The 21,521-nt window shown below is 49.0% G+C and overlaps 1 protein-coding gene and 1 long non-coding RNA gene across 3 annotated transcripts; one reads left to right on the top strand and one right to left on the bottom strand.

The window, feature by feature from the left end:
* Positions 1-1,886: 1,886 nt before the first annotated feature.
* Positions 1,887-11,177, top strand: LOC119695118 (V-set and immunoglobulin domain-containing protein 4-like). Of its 2 annotated transcripts, XM_038123016.1 has the most exons (9): positions 1,887-2,022; positions 3,340-3,696; positions 4,296-4,577; positions 5,482-5,589; positions 6,116-6,181; positions 6,714-6,836; positions 7,138-7,159; positions 7,965-8,183; positions 9,951-11,177. In XM_038123016.1, the coding sequence occupies exons 1-8, from the start codon at positions 1,968-1,970 to the stop codon at positions 8,140-8,142; spliced, it is 1,191 nt and encodes a 396-aa protein (XP_037978944.1). In that variant the 5' UTR covers positions 1,887-1,967; the 3' UTR covers positions 8,143-8,183; positions 9,951-11,177. The 2 variants fall into 2 exon arrangements, with proteins under 2 accessions (XP_037978944.1, XP_037978943.1); XM_038123015.1 differs by having other exon boundaries at positions 7,965-11,177.
* On the bottom strand, positions 8,628-15,569 carry LOC119695119. Its single transcript, XR_005255058.1, has 2 exons — positions 15,439-15,569; positions 8,628-12,253 (listed from the first exon to the last, which is right to left on the bottom strand). It is a non-coding gene; the product is annotated as an uncharacterized LOC119695119 (long non-coding RNA).
* Between the last annotated feature and the right edge of the window lie 5,952 nt (positions 15,570-21,521).

Below are 21,521 nucleotides of genomic sequence, written 5' to 3' on the forward strand. Positions count from 1 at the left end.
GTGTCCTGGCCTGTGTGTGGGAGGAAGGTGGGTACCTGGGGGGACAGGCTGCAGAGTGCCTCACCTGCAGCACTGTGTGGGACAGAGCAGCAAATTCAACCCAGAACAGAGACCCTGGAATAAAATACTGCATTTTAACAAACCAGGCAGCTAGCCAACATGTCTGAGGCTTCGAAGGCTTTTTCTTCTTGTGTTCAGATACAAAACTATGAGGAGTCTTTCAGTAAGGAAGAAATGGGCTGACTGTGTGACTCAGGGAGCTGTGTCTGTGTCCAGGGAGAGAAAGACGTCATGTACATCATTTGGGGAACTACAGTTATTTATGCCTGCTTTAGTTAAATAGTCTTTTTTTTTTAATCCTGAATAATTAGAGTCTCAGGAAGTCTTGCATGTCCAGTTCAAAAAATTATCCTATCAGCAGTTTTAGCTTGGGTTTTCAACTTCTTTCAGGGCATGTTCCCCAAAACTCAGCTTCTCCTAAACTGTTTTGTGTAGGAGACTGTTTGGGACAAGGCTCTACTGCCAGTCATGGATCAGGGTGTGAAAGGGTTGGGTTTTAAACACCTCTATGAAAGTTGACACATTTCCCTCTTTGAGTGACACAGCTAGCAACTTTAACAAGTGGTTTTTTGCTTGTTTGCTTTTAGGCAAGATTCAAACATTCCTAAAATCTTGTCAGGGGCAGCATGGGCAGATGGATACAGGCCATGTGCACTGGTACCCCACTTTCAGCTGCAGCAAAGATGTCAAGAAGAAAAATCAGCAAAAATGAAGTTTCAATGTTTTACATAGACATTCTTTGCAAGAATGGGGGTGGCTGCCCCCATTGTCTTCCTCAGCAGGATGGCAGCTGGTGGTGGCTCTCAGAGCCCTGGATGAATTTGTTACACCAGGTCTGGCAGTATATTTAGCTTTTTGCTCCAGACAAGTTCCACCACAACGATCAGCAGGGTGGAACTTGGAATCACAGTCAGCAAGGGCCCCACGGGTGGGCATGCCTCTACCTGAGACTGAAATGAGATCCACTCAGCTCTCATTACCCTACTGACTCTGGGAAAATGAAGATCATCTCCAGCTCTCATTACCCTGGCAGAGAGGGAATAAGCTGTCACTGACATGGAGCAGCACTTCCAGAGATGGGTTCAGCTGCAAGGTGAATGTTTCAGCCCCAGTAGACAGGTATTTGCTGTGATGGGATGAGGCTGTGGCAAAACCATCCCATTTACCTTTCTCTCCCAGCTCCAGTAGAAAACAGCTCCCTGTCCCTCAGACACATCTGCCTCCTGCTCAAAGATACTGTTTTCCTGGTGCAGCAGTTAGAACCATGTGCTAAGGCATGGCTATTGAAGAAATCCCAAAAAGCTGCTCTGGTGACTATTAAACACCTATAAGAGAATTCACTAGGTCAGTAGATTTGCTTTTATACATGTTTCTTATTTTTCTGTAAGTCCTTCTCCTTCTGGTAATAATTAGTAAGCACAGATCAATCCTGTGTACCACACCTAGATAATTCTTGGAAGTACTTTTAAAGATACCCTACAGAGCACACTCAGAATGTCCTTTGGCTGCCAGTCAGAAGTCACCTCCTTGGCAAACACAGTGTGTGCTTTCAGAACATGACTTTTGCCCATGAACTGGATTATTGCAGCAGAAATGGGAGCTGAGAGAGTCTGTGATGCTCAACATGACCTGGCAATGGACACTTGCAGCTCAGAAAGGCAGCTGGGTCCTGGATGCACCAAGAGAAGTGGATGGGGACAGGGAATGGGACTGGAAAGATCCATAGAGCCTTTCTCCTTCCTTCACCCTTCACCCAACTCAGCAGTGAAATGGACTCGTGATGTTTCAGAAAGAGGATCCTAGATGACAAAGAACAGAATAAAAGGAAGTGTTCTTCATTTGCAGTCTGGTCCCAGGAGGGTGGGAGTCTCTTGGGGAAAGGAGGACAGACCTGCACTTCTGGGAGAATGGGAGAAGTTGGGCGGATAGTGGTGTTTGTGATGACTTTCATCAGCTGCAATGGTGAGTAAATGCTTCAATGTATAAGAAAAAAATCAGAGTACTAAGAGGATAGCAAAAATCTTTTGAATTATAGTATCTCTTTTTTTTTAATTGACAAGTCAATTAGGAGTATTTAGCTTATTGTATTAACCACAGAGCCTGAAAATTCATGAGAGTCTCCTTTGGCATCAGATACAATGAGGTGCTTTCAAGAGTGCAGCAAATGGGGTAGTATTGGGCAAGTCAGTTTCTCTGCCCCACGGCAAGAGTAGAATACAGTTTTTTAGGACCTTTGGCAGAGACCCACTGTGGTGTCCAGCTCTCAAAACAGTCTTGGTGAAGCTGGAATATGCCTTCTAAATTTAATAACTCATCCTCATTGTTCTGTTAGCATGGCCCTGGGAAGAAGAAGAGCTGTGAGACCAGGTGCTGGCACATTTGATTCCCCTTGGTCTCTCGTACCTAGTGACTCTCTGGTTGCATCAGGAAAGCTGGGACTGGGACCTCGGCTTCAGTTCCTATTCCCTTAACTGAATATATCCTTTCTCAGGGCATGTACGACACTGGCAGCAGCAGAGGATAGTTTTGGGAAATAGGAGAAAAGTGCTCTTAGACGTTGTATACAAAAGCACAGGATTGCTCCTGACATTTAGAAAACTGGGTTGAAATATATTCCCCATTTCTTCATAAAAAACCCCAGCTTTGTAGATTACTGGGATCTGCCTCTCAACCAACTTCTTGTGAGCTAAAGCTGCTGAATATAACCAATGTCTTTTCAGGGAGGGGAAAGGGGAGAAGAGTAAGGGGTATTGGGAGAGATGAGCCAAGTCAAATGAAATTCAGGTGATTTGCTACTTAGAAGAGGCACGTCCCAGAGGAGATGTGGGATCCATGGGCAGGCAGCTGGAGAAATTGGGAGAATGTGTGGAGAAAATCTGCCCACTCTTCTCCTGTGCATACCTGAACACTTGGCAGGGTGCTGATCTGGGTCAGGTCAGAAGCTTTCCAAGGCCAAAGCAAAAGGATAGGTTTTGGTCCACCATTCCTATTCCAGGTTCAGCACTGCAGGGAATACCCCTAAATGTTGCTGCCCACAAGGAGACTGTCTGTACCGAGAAAGAATTGGCAAGTGCCCAGACAGAAACACAATAAAAATAGCCATGAGGTCAAGGCAGATGTTCACTTCCCCATGCCTGATGACGTGGGCTGGCTTAGTGCTGTGGTGTACAGCACATCTGAGACCTGGCCACGTGCTAGCACCTACTGCCAGGTGAGTCCTGTCTGTCCGGAGGACATTTCCCTCCTCTGCTGCATTCTCATTTCTTCTGTTTCCCGCAGCCCTCCTGGATCTGTCTAGTGTCCACCAGGTCACAGGCACATGGAGGGCATCCACCACTGTACCATGTACCTATGTGCCTTCAGAAGATTTCACACAGCAAATGCTCAGCTGGAGCGTGGAGCAGGACTTCAGCACCTCCACCATCTTCCGGAGGGACAGCTCTGGTGACCACATCATGCTGTCCGAATTCCGAGGCCGAGTCAGCATCCCAAAGCACAACCCAGGGGATGCCTCGCTCCTCATTCAGAACCTTGAAATGACTGACAGTGGACACTACACTTGTCAAATCGTCTGGAGGTCTAGAGATGACCGCTTGATAACAAGAGAGGTGACCACTACAGTTAAAGTTGTCAAAGGTAAATCCAGCAGTAAAGTCCTGCTCTTGTGCAGCCAGAGTAAACCAAAAGAAGCTAGGGGGGACCAGCGTTGGTGTGAATAGCCTTTCACACCACACTGGGTTGGGGGTTGAATCATCTGCCTCCCTTGCTGTGTTGGTTAGCCTTCTCAACAGATGGAGGTGTAGGAATGAACTGGGGAAGGGAACTTTAGTGTGCAGCCCAAGCTGGATCTATTGATGGGCCACTTGAACCCACGATGTTTGAGATAATATCCAGGTCTGGTTCTGTGCAGGCAGCGAATATCTCTGTGGTTCTTGTAGCAGGTGGGTGTTGTGTGAGCCAAGTCTGCCTTCTCGCCTTCCTGAGCATCCTCAATGTGTGCTAGAAAAAACTCTTTCTGCAAGGGGGCCACGCACCCCCGAGAGCAGGACTTTGTGAAAGGGCGGCAGCAATGGATTAACATACAGGTTACCTGAGCTCATCCTGCGCAGGGAGCGATGCTAAAGCCGAGCTGCTTCCTCCCGGGAAGGCACCGCCAGCAAGAGCGAGAGCCGCTGTGGCAGGGGGACCGTCCCCAGCTCAGCCTGTGACCTGTGCCCCTGTGCTTTGTGTTGCAGTGGCAGCCACCAAGCCCATCATCAGAGCCGCAGAGCCGGGGCTGACGCTGCCGGCTGGAGCCAGCACCAGCCTGAGCTGCGAGGCCGGCGGCTCCCCTCCCATCAGCTACCGCTGGTTCCGGAGCGGCCCGGCGGGCACAGCCGAGCTCCTGAGCAGCGGGGCCGAGCTGGCCTGGCCCAGCCTGCGGGCCTCGGACAGCGGCACGTACTTCTGCGAGGCGCACAACAGGGCTGGGGCCGGCGCCGTGCAGCGCAGCGATGCCGTGCGCCTGACGGTGACAGGTGAGTGCCACGGCGCGGCTGGCAGCGCAGATCCGGCTGCGGGGCAAAGGAACAGCATCCTCCTGCCCTGCCCGGAGACAAGGAAACGACAAACGCCTTCAGCACTGTGACACAGCCCTCCCCGCTGGCTCCAGCCTGTGTCCTTCTGCGTTTCCCGTCTTCAGTTTCCTCCTCTTTGAGGAACTGCTCTTTTCGGATGTAAAAGAGGGTTCCTGCTTCAAACATTCATTTATTTATTCCTCTGTGGGTTTTTTGAAGTTCTCCCTGGCCCTGTACTGCTGCCCACTGCAATTCAGCAAGTTTAGACAAGGAGTCGGGGCTGTATTTTGAGAAGCAGGAACAAGTGAGTGCTAATTCAGTGGCAGGACAAACCAAGCTGGCCTTTGCTCCCCACCACCAGCTGTGTGTCTCAGGGAGACACGCTGCACTTCATTCCAGGCTCTGACCCCTCCAGGCTCTGCAGGACAGTGTGTGACACCTTGGACTCAGAGGCCTTTTTCAATCTAAACAATTCCATGATGGGTGCCTGGTGGCAAACCTGCCGCTCCCCTTGGCTGCTCACTGGATCAGCACAGCTGTGAAGCCCCTGATGGCAGAGCCAAGCACAGGCACCTCACAGGGGCTGGGAAAGAGGCAGAGCCTGCTGAGCTCCAGGCACGGAGCTCTGGCTGAAGCCCTGTGGTGCTTGTCCCAGCAGCCCCACCTTGGTGGGAGCAGCACGGGAACAGGGCTCAGTGCTGCAGGGGCTGCCTAACGCTGCTGGCACAGCATCCCCCTGCTGCTGCTGTCAGCTGCGAGGGGGCTGCTTCCTCCTGCTCCCACCTGTGGGGAATGCTGTACCCCAGCAGCATCACCATGCTGGTCAAACCCCTGTGTAAGCCTCTCCCTCCCCCTCACCTTGCAGATGTGCCTGCAACAACAGCGGCCTGGCAGAGGAATGTGGGAAGCACAGGGGGACACCTTGCAACCACCAGTCAGGAAGACAGTAGTGACATGGAGCACACAGTGACAGGTGAGTGCCCAGGCCAGGCTTATTCACCTCTGTGGCAGGAGAAGACCAAGGCAGGGAGTTTGCTCTTCCACAGCCAGATCAAACACGTATGAATTGTGTCTTAATTGTTACACCAGAGGCTAGCACCCCTACTTGAGAATGTGCCTGATGATGGGAGGGGACAAGAAAATGTTTTCTGTGTCCCTCAGGGACCAGAACTGTTGAGGCTGTAGAGTTTCAGAAGGAGGTCACCTGAGACAAGAGACCTGGCACAGGCCTCCACACCTCAGGAAGTTTATGGTGCAGCTGATGGCAAAGCCCTCAAGCCAGCCAGGGAGTCACCATAGGAGAGAGAGTGAAGGTATCCTCTGGAAGTCTAGGGAAGTGCCAGCAGGGCAAAGCCAAAGCATTCCCAAGCCAAATGCTGCCCCAGGCCTGCTGGCAAGACACACACACAGGATAACAGGTGAGTCTAGGCTGGCAGAGCAGACCCCATTTTCCTGATGCCCAGTGGGACTGCAATGCATCCACCATTCTCCACTGACAGATCCAGCCCACACGACACGGGTCTCCAGGATGGATTCTGCTCCAGTGGGGCTTTTCACAGGCACAGGTGAGTGGAGTCTCATGCTGGAAAACACCAGATTTGCACTGGCAAGGGCAGGGGGGCAAACATCATCCCAGACCAGCTCCACATCTGGCTGCTGTGCTTGTGGCAGACACGGCTGCAGGGAAGAAACCCTGGCATGCCAAATACCAGGCGTTATCCAGGCAGGAGCTGCGCTCCTGACTCCCGCCCACACGCCTGTTGGTGGGGGTGTTTGCAGCCTGAAGTGTGCTGTTTGTTTTCACGCAGGGATGCCCCATCCCTGGAAGTGTCCAAGGCCAGGTTAGACGGCGCTTGGAGCAAGCTGGTTGGTGGAAGGTGTCCCTGCCCACGGCGGGGCGTGGAACGAGATGATCCCTTTAAGATCCCTTCCAAACTAAACCATCCCGGCTTTCTGTGACTGCCGGCAAGTGGCTGAGCCCCCAAGTGGCCTCGGCCTCTTCTCGGTTAGGATTTAAAGGCCGTCCGAAGCAGCGGGGGACTGGCGGCTCCCGGCCCCCGTGTCCCCCGGCCGCGGTGACAGCGCTGTCCCCCGCAGGTTCCCCGCGGCTCGGCCCGTCCCCGCTGCTGTACGGGCTGCCGGCCGCGCTGGGCGGCGCCGCGCTGGGCGCGCTGCTGGCGGCGGCGCTGGGCTGCTGGCGGCGCCGGCGGAGGAAGGACGGTGAGCAGCGACAAACCGGGGCCGGGCGGTGCGGGCAGCCCCGGGAGGAGGGCCCGGTCCGAGGTGACGGGCGGGAGGGACAGTCCCATCCCCATCACTCCCATCCCAATCACTCCCATCCCCGTCACTCCCATCCCCATCACTCCCATCCCCGGTTAATCCCTTCGAGAGAGAAGCTTGTGGGAGGGTTATTCCCAAAAATGTGGAAGCTGGGTTTTGTTCTATGACACATAAAACAAGTCGATGCATATCTTAGATTCCTTTCTTTTTCTTTCTTTTTTTTTTTTTTTTTTTTTTCCAGAACCTCTCTATGAAGTTGCTTTGTGAGTGCAATTTTCTACTTCGGGCATTAAGACTGAGGGCACTGTACTGGTATCTGCTCCTAAAAAGCCTCTTTGCTTAGTGAAAAGCAAAGATTTATTTGCCTTACAGGGGGAGGATCTGAACACCTTGGCAGTTTAGTTAGCAGCATGAGGACTTAACACGTGGTCACAGGAGATGGCCAGACTGTTCTTTAATATGGTAGAAAAAACAGAAGGATACTCTGGGTGCTTTGCTGTGCCTGTCACATGCCATGGGAAACCTGTTCTCTGTGGGAAATTGTTGCTATTATTTAGCAAAGCAAAAGACATAAATTTTCTGCTCTTCCTTTAAGTTCCCTCTACACTTGCCTTTCTCTATAAGAAACATGTCTTAGTGCTTGGCCAAGTATTACTTTGCAGAGTTCCTATTAGCATATGATTATACAAACACTTCTGCCCTATCCTCATCGCGATCTTCAACACCTTCATGCTGCTTTCCTACTCAGAGACACACCACAGCCATCTGTAGCAATTTTCCCCAATTGTTCCTGGTATTTATTTTTCAAAGGCTGGACTGTCTGCTGGTAACTTTAGGGTATAACATGATAATGCCATGAGAGTTTATAGTACCAGTATTAACCAGTGCTTCTTTTTGTGTAATTCTTTTAATGTCACTTTCTAGTGTCTTTCAGAGCCCCCCAGGCCCTCACTAGAATAGTATGAATTTTGCTGTTCCACAGATTATGTGGTAGATCTTGTCTCTAAGGTGTAAGTGAAGTGCCATCTGCTTTAGTCGTCCCTCTCACTCGTGTCTCTCTTGTCCCAGCCGCCGCACTGCAGATGTCGCCCTGCTGCACCCTGAGGTGGAAGGCCCTGTTAAGTGCCTACAGGAGGAAACGTGCTCTAGCACTGGAAAGACCACAGTGAAAGACAGGAAAAGCCCCGAGTATGAGAACCTTGTGGCTGCAATGGAACATCAATATGAAACAGAAGGAATTTTGTAAAGTACCAGCTTTTCCACATAAGCAGCCATGCAGGGCTGCAGGTACTGAATAGTGAACTCAGCAGAAGGAAACTCTTCCTCCTGTTGTCCCTCTGTTCTGCTCTCACTGCTTGCTTTAACCCAGAGCTGCATAACCTTTTGGTCTTTGGCAGACCAGGCTCTGTCTGGGGGAGCAGAAACCCCCAGCCAACTGTTTGTCTACCCACTTCTGTAGAGCAAGTTGTTTCTGAGCAAGCTGAAGGACCCAGGGCAGGAAGAAAGGATCTGAAGGAGTGAGAACATGAAATACTTTAGCATGTAAATCCTGGAGTAGTTTGTGCAATGCTGCCAGTCAGTAACACTAGCAAGGGATACTCTTGAATGTGTGTTCCTGTTAAGACATCCCAGGCTGCAAGGAACCAGGATTGTGCTGGAAATTGAGATTCTCAACAAATACTGGTTGTACATCCTGCCTGTGCTTGAGTTTTCCTTTTTTTTTTTTTTTTCTTACAGCATGGTAAAGGGACCACAGAGGGGAGGTTGATGTCCCAGGAATGCCATTTTTGCTATCAGACTGGAGCTCAGTGCTCAGAGAGAGAGGGAATGAGTCTCTGAACTGTCACCCACTGGTTTTCTCCTGGAAAACAAGAACTGATGTTGAAGGAAATGCTGGCATTTAATGTTTACAGTATGGGGGCCAGAGGCATGATAAAATAGAGAGAAATTTGAGGCAGTTGGATAATGATTAAGGGACCTCTCTGAATACAACAGGCTGACAGCAATTTACTCTGGGGGATGTAAGTCAATCTGTGTGATTACTAATGCTGACCTGTGTGCAACATGGATGCAGTTCCTGCCTTCAGCTGCATTGCATTCCCTACAGTACACTGTCACTCAGCAGCCTGATTTGCCTTGTCACTGTTAATTGTTTGCATAGTGCCTGTACTGCAGTGCTGCTGTCAGTCCTGTCCTCTCTGTGCCTCCCGCCAGCATCCCTTTGTCCTCCAGGGACTTGGCAGGGAGGAGGAATGCCTCCTGGCTTTGGCAAACCAAATTTGTAAGAATTACTGGCCTTTTTTTTATATCAGTGGGTGCAGCAAGGAAAGCATAGGGAAGCAGCTGAGCTCAAGTCACACACACATCCTCCTGCTTGGCCCTGACTTCACCCACAAGGCTCGTCTCTGCTGCCATGAATCACCCACCTCTTTTCGGGTCAGCAGCCTAACAGCAGGGTCACTTTGCTGTTTGTGGCCTGAGTGCTGGGTAGAGCCACACTTGCACCTTTACAGCTCCGAACTGCAGGATGTGAGGGGGGAAAGATCAGAGAAAAAAAATCTCCTGCCTGTATTGTGAGGGCTTCACAAGCACAGTGACAGCCATGCAGGGAGGGCTGTGCTGGCTGTTAGGCTACACTCCAGGGAGGCAGATAGAATCCAGTCTGTCCCTGTGGGACTCATGGCAGCCAGCCCTGAAGATCCCATGCTGCAGAAGCTGCTGGCATCAGCAGTTCTAGGGGTGGTGCAGAACAAAGGAGCTGAGGGGAATGGAGAGCTGCAGCCATGCTCAGGCAGGGCAGTAGCATGTGGTGCAAGGTCAACACTGGGTGGGAAGGGAACTGAAAATTTCTCAGCTTCCCCATCCTTACCTCAGCTAATCTAGGCCCAAAACACATGACATGGCACTCTCCTTTCCCCCACAAATATCATCCTCATTCATTTTCAATTAGCTTGGTATTCTGTGCAAGTTTTCCTGCTGTTAAAAGCTCTGAGCTCCAGGTTCACTCATTGACTATGTAACACCATGGTTTTTCCATCTTGTGATTCCTCCCAGCACTGATCTGCTCTGACAAGGTCTGGACACCTTCCTCAGAAGACATGAAGCCTGGGAGAAGCTACAGAGGAAGAAGGCAACAGGAGTTAAGAAAGGGGGAGCAGATGGACCCAGATGGACCAGCCCCCATGGACTCCATGTTGTCACTCCTCTAGTTAAGGCAGCAACAGGACTTTGGTCACAAATAGCAGAAGAGTGGGAACATTAGAAGCCTGTCACCAGTGCCGAGGTGTTATTCCCTGGGTAACAAATGTGTGATTATTTCTTTATTTTACTTTTAGCATGTTTTCCATGCTTCTAGTAAAACCTGTTGGCAACAGAACGTTTTTCTTCTGAAAGCCACAGAGAGTTCTGCTGTGTTGCTTCACTATCAAACCAGAAAACTTCTCCTTTCCTTGCACTGTGCTCATTTGCTGAGCTCTGCTCCAGAAGGGAAGGAAAAGCTCAGCTTCTGCCCTGAAAGGATACTGCCTCCCAAAAACACACTATCTCAAGTGGCCAGCACAGTGTCACGGGACTCGCAGTTCCCCTTGCAGTGCCTGTCCCATGGAGGGGACCTGGTGGCTTTTACAACTGCTGGGTTTGTACCATACTTCAGAGCAGGAAGGTGGGAGATGAAGTCCCAGAGAAATTTGTACCACTGTAATTTGATGCTTGTTCTTGTAAGAGAGGAAAGGGTTTGCTTTCTTCCCCTTCACCCCAGTCATCTGGAAGGATCAGGGAGCTGAAGGGGAGAGTTGTCTAAAAAGCAGAGGGCAAACTACTGAAGAAAATATTGAAAATGCATGAGAAAACAAGAAGGAAGGGCATAAACAAACCCTTGGCCAGCTGTGGTGCAAAGGAGGTTGGGTCTGTTGAAACCTCAAGGTTTGAGTGACAGCAGGGCTTGGAGCTGACATGGCTGTGTGCTTCATGGAAGATCCACTGGGGACAAGGCAAAGCCTCAAATCATAGACCTTGTTCTCTTTTGAAGCTAACCTCAGTGATAAAAATCAGGGTGATGTCTGTGAGTCATGAGGAGGTGCTTGAGAGAGACCATGGGAGTGTGAGTCATAAGGAGTAGGGCCATTTCTGACCACTGGTGGACCATGTTTGTCCAGAAGTGCACAAGCTATTCAAAAAGCAGAACACAATTTGCTCAGGCAATGACATACCTTCATGGGTTCCAGCTTAGTACAAACTCCAGCTTCTTCAAAGTATTTACTAAGAAATAGTTGTGACAAAAAACCCAATTTGGGTTGTTTTTTTTTTTTTTGAGAGCATTAATAAATGCTTATTAATGCTCTCAAATATTGTAAAATTTGCTGGTGGTACTGTCCTAAAACTAGTCAGTAGAGTCTTGGGATTTTTTTTTTTATTCTTCAGTTTTCCATGTCAAATGCTTTCAGAGAGTTTGATTTGTAAAATTGGGCTGCATGCTGCCACTGTCATTCCCCTACCCTGACATATCTGAAATGCTACAAGTCAGTTACTGAAAACACTTAGCAATCATTACATCTTCAAGTGGATGATTTAGAGGCAATTACTTTAATTAAACAACAGAATAGGCAACCTTGCTGCAAGTGCTGACTAGGAATAACCATGCAAAGACAAGAAGTCTTCTCCAAATAGCAAGGCTCCCAGAAGAGGCAATGGACTCCATGGCCTAATTTAAAACAGATTGAACCAACATGCATTTTTCACAGGCTAATGGGCCAGAGGGAAGTTAATGAGCAGCCTCATTAGTTTGTACTCCATATTAAAAAAGATTACTACATGTGCAAAGGCAAGATTCTTTATTATGGATAATGCTGCCATTAGCCATGATGTTGTGATTATAGTTGCCAGGATCCTTGTTAACTGAGCTTAATTTACAGCTGGCTAGTTAATGCTGGGTAAGAGAACAGCATTGTATTTGGATGCAAACAACAAGGACCCAGGGCACAATTCCCTGTCTTCACAGTGCAGAGAAATTGCACTTCTGCTCTGATTTACTGTTGGGAGGGATAGCCCAACAGATACTTCCAAAACCGGGGTGGAAGGGAAACCTGGCAGCACAGGATCCTTCAGGTGTTGTGGAACAATGGGATGGGCTGCTCAGTACCTCGGTGGATTTCTGCAGAGGCGCCGAGCCTGGAGAGGAAGGCTCCTGCCAGAGCAGGAGGAAAGGGCTGCACCCTCGGCGTCGCGTTGCTCAGCAGTGCCTCACTTGGGGTATTTGACAAACTGACACTCTGCACACTGAGTGTCGGACTCAGCTTGTCAAATACACGCAGTGCCACACTGCAGCTCCCGGGGTCACGGTGGCCTCGCTGGATGCCAGCCTGGGCACACAGGGGGAAAAGAAGCACAGCAGCTGTTGTTAACTTCACAGGGGCATTTTCCAGTTAGCAAAAAGCATCATTTACCCTCCCATATTTCCCCCTCCTGCATTCTTTTTTTGGGTGAGAGAGAACCACACCAGCAGACACTGCCTTCTGCTGAGGAAAATATCCACTCTATTAATTCAAAAGTCAGAAAAAGAAGTACAACTCTGCCCCTGGGCATACATGTAGGGGTTAATCACTGACTCTGTTGGAGGCTCCTCCATTGGCAGAATGCTATAAAGATTATGATGCTGAAAGAAAACCAAGCTCCACAAAGGGAAACGATGAACTTCTTCAGAAGTGAAGTGAAACTTTTTCTTCCGTTGACAAACCACCCCCCTTCTGCTTCATTTCTAGCAAACAGAGAAAGCCTTTCCTGCAATAAGAGGAGCTTTCCACCTCCAAACACTGGCATAATCCAACCTTTAAGGGTGAACATCATATTCACACACACTTCTTGCACAAATACAAAATATACTCTTATTCCCTTGTTCTTTTAACAGGAGTGTGCAGGAAATGCAGAAATGCACCTAAAGAAAACTAAATAACCAAACAAACACAAGAGAATATGTTGCACACTGTTTATGTCCTTCATACTTTTTGTGGACATGTCCAGATATAGCTGAGTTTTTAGCATGGTGTTTTAGCTTTCTTACCAGTCCATGGATTTTAATTTCACATGACCAGCATCACCAGTTTGTGAGAAAGTAGTCATGGTATTTTTAGTATAAAAATAAAGACTGAAGTTATTGTAATTATATTTTTAAGGTAGACCATTAAAGACACTAAAGTAGAATTAGATTAAGTATATTAACAATATCATACAGTGGGCAATTCATCAACCATTTCTACCTCTAATTTCTCTGACTATTTTACACAGATGATCATAGGATTCCATCTAACATCACATACAGAAACATATCTGGAAAGGAAAAGGTTTTTTCAGGTGAAAGCATAGCAAATACATGTTCTCCAAAACCAGAAGAGTGGAGTAAGACTCAAGAGGAAGAAAGCAGCAACAGCTTTAAAGGTAAAATCTGTTTCTAGACTGAGTCACTACCCAGGCTTTGCAATTCTGGCATTCCCCTGTCTCCACCTTCGCCTTGGGTGTAATGTAGATAGTGACCAGTTCTGTGCTCTGTCTCCTCATTCCAAATGCAGCTCAGCCATGGCAGATAAAACTATGTGGCAATGGATAAAATCAGCATATGCACTTCATGAAGATAAGAAAACTATGTTAATAAGCTGATTTAAGATCAGCCTACTGGAGTACATGTGAACCTGTGATCCCCCAAAGGATTCTAAGCCATACCAAAACGTGGGGAAGCCACTGGAGAAAGACTAAGCAGGCTCTTCCACAGGTATCAGTGACCTTCAGACTGCCTTCAGCTTCAGTGCTGATGTCTAACAGGGGCAGATCTGGCCTTGGAGGGGGAAGAAAAAAACAAGGCAGCACTGCTTCTGCAATTGAAGCTTAAAATAATCCCCCGTTGTGGCTTTCTGAGGGGAAAAACAGTCGCTTAAAATGTTGCTGTGAGGGACAGATAAGGGGTGGGGACACAATGGAGATAATTCTATCAGCAGATGCGAATGGAACTTGAAACTCTACCCGTAGAGATCATATCTGATGTGAATGGATTTGTCATTGTCAGAGCTTCTGGTTTCAAGCTAAAGTGGGTATTCCCAAGTAAAAGCTCAGTGTTGTAAAACTGAGCAATCTACTACATACTCTGAAGGCCAAACAGAAAGATTTTTTCTTCCTGCATTCTCAAGTCAGTCCCTTACCAAATTCACAAAAAAGTCCCCTCCAGGCTGCACATAATCGCTCAGGTATTTTTACAGGGCTGTCAGACTGTTCTGCAACTTGTAATGAAAATAAATTAAAAGTAAGATTATTGGATAGATTCAACTCTAAACCTAATAACAGCGTGCATGGAAATGTGGCTGTGTGGTTTTCACATGCTGAGTAGCTGAGCCCTAGGATGCAGGCTGCAGCCATTTCAAGACATGCATTTATTTTGCAGTATTTGATCTGGAATCAAGGTCATCTCTGTTCTCCCCCTGGTGAAAGACAAATCACAGCCTGAATTGAAAGCAAGAGTCCTGTGGCAACAAGGTCTGCTGAACCCCTAGCCAGCTGAAACCTTGGCTTGTGCTTCTCCTGGGAGCTGGAAGCCTTTGTCATAACAGAGACAAATAAGGCTTTGCTCATGGCAGGCTTCCACTGGATGCTGTCCTGCTCCATATATGACCTTCCTAGGCCCCCAGCCCTGCAGTGGACGCTGCAAGGGACTTTGCCAGACAAACGCTGGTTCACTTCAAAGCCCCCAGGAAGGGCCTGATAATGCCCCCATTACCTTTAGGTCACCCTCACATGCTCCCACAGCCCCTGCACTCCCCCGAGCCCCGCAGCCCCCGTCCCTGCACTCTGGACTCTGTCCCTGTCCCCACACACCCAAAGAGGGGAAGAGGGTAAGTGCAATAAACTTTCATCTGCTCTACTGAAACCATGGGGACAGTGAGAAACGGAGCTGAAGAGCACACTCGCACACGGCTGGGACAGGGTCTCTCCCTGGTTACACCCTCCTCCATCCCACACCCTCCTCTGCTCATTGTGAGCTGCCTCATCTATGACTAATTTTGATCAAAATCTCCCACTGCCAGCAGCTCACCCGCAGCATGTGTGTGTCTGTGAGCTGAGGGAGCACACACACACGTGTACCCTGCTGCTGAGTGGGGCTACGTATCACTGCTAATCATGATTCATCTTCATGAAGGAGCCAGGGCACAGTGCTCCCTGGCTGGGACCAGTGGCATTCCATCCCTGAGCCTGTCCTCCCCAAGCACACCCAGCCGAATGCTACCTCATCCCTGAAAGGAGCCACCAAAAAGCCCCTCTGGCTTAGGCAGACACAGCCCCAGCACCGAAGGGCAGCAGCCCAAACCCAAGCAGGATTAAGACCCCTCGAAGTTCGAGGCGTAACACGGGGCGGGAGAACAGCTTTCTTCACTGCCAGGTACGTGGACACCCCGCACCTTTCGGTGTCCCAGCACCCACGGGCCTTTGGGATGAACCCCAAAGGACACATCCTCCCCTGTCCCCAGCGCCCCTTCCGCGGGCAGGACGGGGAGCTGGCACCTACCGTGGCGGGGCCGTGCAGAGCCGCGGCAGGCCGGGCCGGCAGCCGGGGCCGCAGCGGGGGTCGTGCAGAGCGCGGTGGGGGCTCAGCCCGGGCACACAGCTCGGTTTTGAAGGGGCTGCTCCTCCTTCAAGAGGAAGCTGCGAATGGGGAAGATAAGGCTGAGGTTAGATAACAGGAAATGTCTGGATGTGAGTGACAACACATCCAGGTTGTGAAAGCAGCTCTCCCCGTCCTGCGGGGTGAGGGCGAGTGCCTCGGCCTTTGCCCAGGGCAGCCACGATGCCCCAGGGGCCGGGCTCACAGGGCCTGCAGCACAGTGCCACCGGCAGCACAGCGATCGGCACCAGGGAAGCTGTGAGCAGCCACACCGACTGTCCCCAGTCCAGCCACCTCCATCTCACAGTGGTCAGGCTCCGCTGCCCTGGCTGCTGAGGAGCCATGCAGAGGCGTGTGAAGGCACAAACAGCCAGAAGGGTTCTGGTTCAGGACACAGGCTCATGCCCAGGGGTGGATCTCCTACCCTGAGTCAGAGTGAGGTGCAGGGAAGCAGAGTTCTGTCCTCAGGGCTCCAGCCATTGCAGGAGGTTTTGTTCCAATAGCTGCCCCACAAGACTCACCTTGCTTTTGAACTCATGGCCATGCTTCAGCTCTTCTGTTCCCTCGCACTCACATGAGCAGACAGGTTTTGCGTCCTGGTTGCAGCACCCAACCAAGGAGCTGGCCCTGCCTCTGTGCCCCTGCTGGTCCCTCCACACACCCTCTGGTGTCCCCTGAGGTCCCTGTCCTGGTCCCTGGAGCATCCACAATGCATGCACAGAAAAGTAAACACCAGTGGATAGTTCAGAGTTGCAACCAGAGCAAGTCCCAGAGTTTCTCCTCTCCTGTCTCCTCCCTGTACCACCCTCAGTATGAGGCAGTCTTAGATGGCACCTCAAATCAGTGCTGTCTTCATGCAGCCTGTCCAGAGCCCCAGCTGGCCAGCATGGCTGTGAGGACAGAGACCAGCAAGCTGCGTTTGCCCAGGCCAGCAGCACAGGCTGGCCATGCAAGACCAAAACGACTTCAAGCAAACCCAGGAATTTTAGAGACATTCCTCATCTTTCTAGGCCAGTATGATACACAGTATATTTTGTAAGGCCAGGATCCATTAAAAATATATTGTTCTGTGTCTGCACCATCCCAGGCATGTTTGCCATGAGCTAGCCCTGATGGTGTGATGGACACTTGAGGGACACCCCTCTTGTAGGATTGGTTTTCCCACTCCCAGCATTCAGCTGCAGCCCTTCCTTTCCAGTTTTGCCTTCCCACTGCTGTCTGGCTCTTCAACCAAACCCCACAGACACCCTCCAGTGCTGGTGGCTGGGGCCTGCCCTAGTCCAGCAGCTTTCAGTTACATTATCAGCATGCCAGGACTGCAACCGCAGACTTTATGTTTCTGCAGCTCTGACCAAACCCCTAATCTGGAAAGCACTTATTTATGCCTCCAAGTAACTGAGCCCCCTGCGAGCACCCACAAAGTACTCCTGAGACTCTGTGCAGACATAGTAAGACCAGCCAGCCTGCCAACAGTCAAACCCATTCCCTGTGCCTGAGGAAAAGTCAGATAATGAGGAATACAGTTACTGTCCAGTTCCTCTTTCATTTGTCTGTGTTTTAAAATATACAATAAAAGAGGAATGGACAGGTCTGGGTGGTTTTGTTCTGCTTTTACTTTGGTTTTAACTGGCTGCAAGGAGTAGGTCTGTTCATGTAGTCTATTTAATTTTTTTTTATGCAAGCCAGCATGAGCTTCAGTCCATGAAGGCTTTGTAGCCAACATGCCACCAGAAGCCTGAGACTCATCAGCTGAGGCAGTGGGAGATCAAGCATCCTCCCCAGCCAGGATTTGCCTGCACCTAACCCCAGCCCAGTCCTGTGGGCCCACAGTAATATCCACGGTGGAAGGCTCTCAGGGAAGCTGATTTCCTCTACACTTTGCAGATGTCACCACACTGCCCTACTCTGTGCAACAGCCTTGAAATCACACTCAGCATTTCCCAATGAAGGGACTGTTTTCAGTGCACTTGCAGTGCACACAGCTCTTATCTTGCTCCAGGAAGAGGAAGAAAGGAGGTAGAGAAGTTGTGGGCATCACAGACTGCCATCAAATAATGTTTCAGGGGCTTCTGCATACTGCTCCCCACATTTTCTTGGAAAATCACTTGAAAAAAAGTGCATCCATTTGATTAGCATGCAGCAAATTATCTCACACTGCCTGCAGTCTCAAATTCTTGTACTTTTTACCTGGCATAAAGTAGGACATGAAGGATTAGCAGGTGTGTACTGGACATGGAAAAGCTGGGACTCATGTAATACCTATGTTGCTCTGTGCAGATCAATCCACACAGACATGAAACAAAAAAGGACATGGAACTCTTGGAGCAAGTGCAGAGCAGATCCACAAAGTTGATAAGAGGCCTGGAGTACCTCCCCGACAAAGACAGGGAAAAGAGTTGAGGTTGTTCAGCCTGGAGAAGAAAAGAGTGTGTGGAGACCTTATAGCAACTTCAGTATTTGAAAGACCTGTAGATACTGGAAGCTGGTGAAGGACTCTTTATCAGGAACTGTCTTGACAGGACAAGGAGTAATGGGTGCAAATTGAAAGAGAGGAAATTTAGCCTGGATATTGGGAAGAAATTATTAACTGTAAAAGTGGGGAGATACTGGAACAAATTGCCCATGGAAGTTGTGCAAGGCTCAACCCTGTCACAGTTCAAGGCCAGGCTGGATAAGGCCTTGAGTGAGCTGGTCTAGTGGAAGGTGTCCCTGGTCATGGCAGGGGGAGCTGGGACTAGATGATCTTTAAAGTTCCTTCCAACCCTTAGCTTTCTATGTTTCTGTAATCCAAACTGACTTAGCCAAGGCCAGGTGATTGCAGACCCTGGCCCTTGGTCAGCTTGCCTTCACAGCACACCAGGAGATTTTACTTTGGGACAGCTCCTTGCACAAACATTTTCGAAGCCAATATACTCCTTTTGATGAAGGAACTAAAGCTGTGTGTTACCAAGTCAGGCCCAACTCCAGTCATCAGTGACTGTCTTCCATTTCAATTTGCTCAGTCAATCCAATTCTGCCATCCAGCAGCATCCAAAATTAAGTCCATCAGTTTTAAAGCCACCATATGAAGAGATGGAAAGACAAATTATTCATACATCTAATTCAAAAATACCAAACCAGTCTTCTGAAGTTTTTCCTCCCAGGTGAAGAATACTATTATTTACTCCTGCATTGGCTAACTGTTCAAATCGTGTTCCTTCATCCTTTGTTCTTGAAGAGCTTTCAGACTAAATCTCAGAGAACCAGTTGCTACCAGACTTTCTCCTGAGCTATCTGTGAGAACAGCAGGCTCTGCCTAGCCCTGCTGCAAGGTGTTAATGACCCAGGGTCTAACAAAGCCAGCAATGACCTTTCCACCAGTCAGCTTAACACCACCCTTTTCAGTTTGTCTAGATGTAGGTGAGCTTTGACACTTCCCAGCATTACAGGTGCTGCTTGGGAGAAGCTGTGAGGCCCAGTGAGAGCCCAGCATGAATGCACATGGGGGAAAGGGTAAAAAGAAGGGTGTTTATGTGAGCGACCATAGTGACCATGTGAGTGAGTAGAAGAGGAAAGGAGAGACCAGGAGCAGCCCTGAGCTGCCACTGCAGCACTTCTCTGTGCCTCTGGAAGCACTCAGGTGCTGCATCCTCCAGGGAGCAAGATGGGGTGAGTGTTTTCACAGTTCCTTCCCTCCAGAAGATGGCTAATTAGGACAGCTTAGCTCCAGGCACTTGCAATGGTGCAGGAAAATATCACAACTATTCCTTGAAGCCAACCTGTGCATGATGGAGGAACTCCCTTGGGAGGTCTTTAATCCCTACATCTGGGCAGGGATCTCTTCAGCCAGCAAAGTTAGAGACATTTCACCCTCACCACCAGTCTGCTTCTAGAACAAGACTTCTCAACTGCCACGTCTTGTCAGCAAATCTCACTCAGCTGAACCCTGCCTCACTGGCCAGCCTGAGCTTTGAGTTGTGTGAACATCTTGTTCCCATTTCCATTCTTCACCTCATTCAGAAAGAAAAAAAATCAACACACTACGTGGATCTCCAAGTTTTGCTGTCAGTGCCATCCTCCCTTCCTGTCCTCTTTTCTGGCAGGTGCACAGCAACAAAAGTCAGAGGCTGGGCTCCAGCAAACAGCGGATACTTCTGTTCATGGCTGATTATCTGTTTGGCACATTTGTTTTAGACCTCTGGTTAAGGGGGGGAAAATGAGAGAGAGACAGAGAGAGAGGGGAAAAAAAAAGGCAGACACCAACCAAGAGGTTCAAAGGCTGGTTTTCAGATGGACAGTGAGAGATAAGAAAAGCCCACTAACTGTCACAGCTACTGAATGACCCAGAAGACATCCTGTACCTCATAGACTGTTAAGAATAGCATCCAGGGAACAGTAGTAGTGTTGATATTTAATCCTAAAGAAGTAGCAAAATAGCACCAGCCAGAGGTCAAGTAAGTTCAGGTAGCTTCAGTTTATTCTTATTTAATTTTAATGAGCACACTTGGATTTTTATATGAGTGGAGGAAAACCAGACTTCCTTTTTTTCCCCAGGTCTGGCATACCTGTTCAGTTGAGACCAGTTCTCTGTTCATAGGTGCTAAGTAACCTTGTCTAGAGATTTTGCATCAAAATAAAGTTGTATTGCAGCCACTTTAATAGCTTAATTTCCTTAATTCTAATGCATCATTGAAAAATAAAGCTACATTTTCCATATTTGCTCCATCAAAGGACTATCTTTTTTTCTTTCAGTAATCTTATTACATGGCTGGACAAAGAGTAAAGTCTTACTCTAGGTCTGAAAGATTGATAGACTTTATCTCTTAAAGAAATCATGAGCTATGGAGCTGCTTTATTCACTGCTGGTATCAATACAGTTCTGAGGACAGAATTCAACCCTAGAATTCTCAAAAGACAATCATGGATTCATATATATATTGCATTTTTTTCATTAAAAAAAATTAACAAGCATTTAAGTTGTCAAAGACAGGATTGTGCCAATTCTTTTTCACAGACAATGAAGGCAGAGAGCAGCTGTGCTTCTGACACTCATCACTGAACATGCAGTGACTCAATTTTTTTTTCTCTGCATATTACTTTCAGAAACCACACATCAGCCAAGTTTCTCTGCTGCCACTTCCTGGAGACCCTACCAAATGAATACCCCGGGTACAAAGCACTGGTGATGGCTACAAGGCATGGCAGGCAAAGGCCTGTGGTGAACCTGCACACTCCTGCTCTGCAGCTACAGTCTCTGTGCCGTGCCAGGCTCTCTCCCACATGGAAATACAACAGGAAAAGCAGCTCTGCAGTGGTGCTCTCAGACTGCCCTCCCACTGCTCAAGGGGCCAGTGCTGGCAAAAGCAATTGGCAGTCAGGAAAGAAAACCACATCAAGTCTTCCATGTTTGGAGATACCACTTCTAAGGGCTCCTAAGTCACAGATAACTGGAAACCAGGAGTGCAGCTAGAGAGATACCAGTTGCCCAGTCTTTCCATTTTTCCTCTAGCATCTGCTGCTGGTGAACCTCAAGTGATAGGGCGCTGGGTCAGCCAGCCCCGAGTCTGACCCCGGGCAGATGTTCTGCTCTTCAGTTGAGCCTCAGAACTGACTGCAGGAACAGCATGGAACCAACATACCAGGAACACCTAAACGCCAAGTTGATGTGTTTATCAGTCCTGCACTCCACAGGCAACTGCTGCAGTGTCACAGAGATGTCCCTCGAGCACTGACCACTGTCAGACCCTTCACTCTGGGCTTCTGGGAGGAGGCAGATGTGCAGTTATCTCTCACCCCCCTTTTAGAGCACAGAGGGCATTTCGACACCGCTGCCTCTGCTTGCAGAGTCACTGTCAAAGGGAAGTACGTGACCGCGGGGCTCTGGCTCGCAGCTCGCCTGCTGTGTTGCTCAACAGTGACAGTTGAGTTTACATCAGCCACCTTTCTCTGTGGCAATGAAGTGCTTCCCAAAGACCATCAGAACAGAACAGAAGGGGGTTTCTGTACAA

This window comes from Motacilla alba, chromosome 4A, assembly GCF_015832195.1.
Source record: "Motacilla alba alba isolate MOTALB_02 chromosome 4A, Motacilla_alba_V1.0_pri, whole genome shotgun sequence".
NCBI lineage: Eukaryota > Metazoa > Chordata > Aves > Passeriformes > Motacillidae > Motacilla > Motacilla alba.

What these genes read in the sequence shown, in the direction of transcription:
- LOC119695118 (XM_038123015.1), top strand. Translation starts at nt 1,968, where the DNA reads ATGGGAGAAGTTGGGCGGATAGTGGTGTTTGTGATGACTTTCATCAGC. An exon ending in GGGGCTTTTCACAGGCACAG is followed by an intron (nt 6,182 to 6,713) that starts GTGAGTGGAGTC and finishes TGTCCCCCGCAG; the next exon opens with GTTCCCCGCGGCTCGGCCCG. An exon ending in CCTCTCTATGAAGTTGCTTT is followed by an intron (nt 7,160 to 7,964) that starts GTGAGTGCAATT and finishes CTCTTGTCCCAG; the next exon opens with CCGCCGCACTGCAGATGTCG.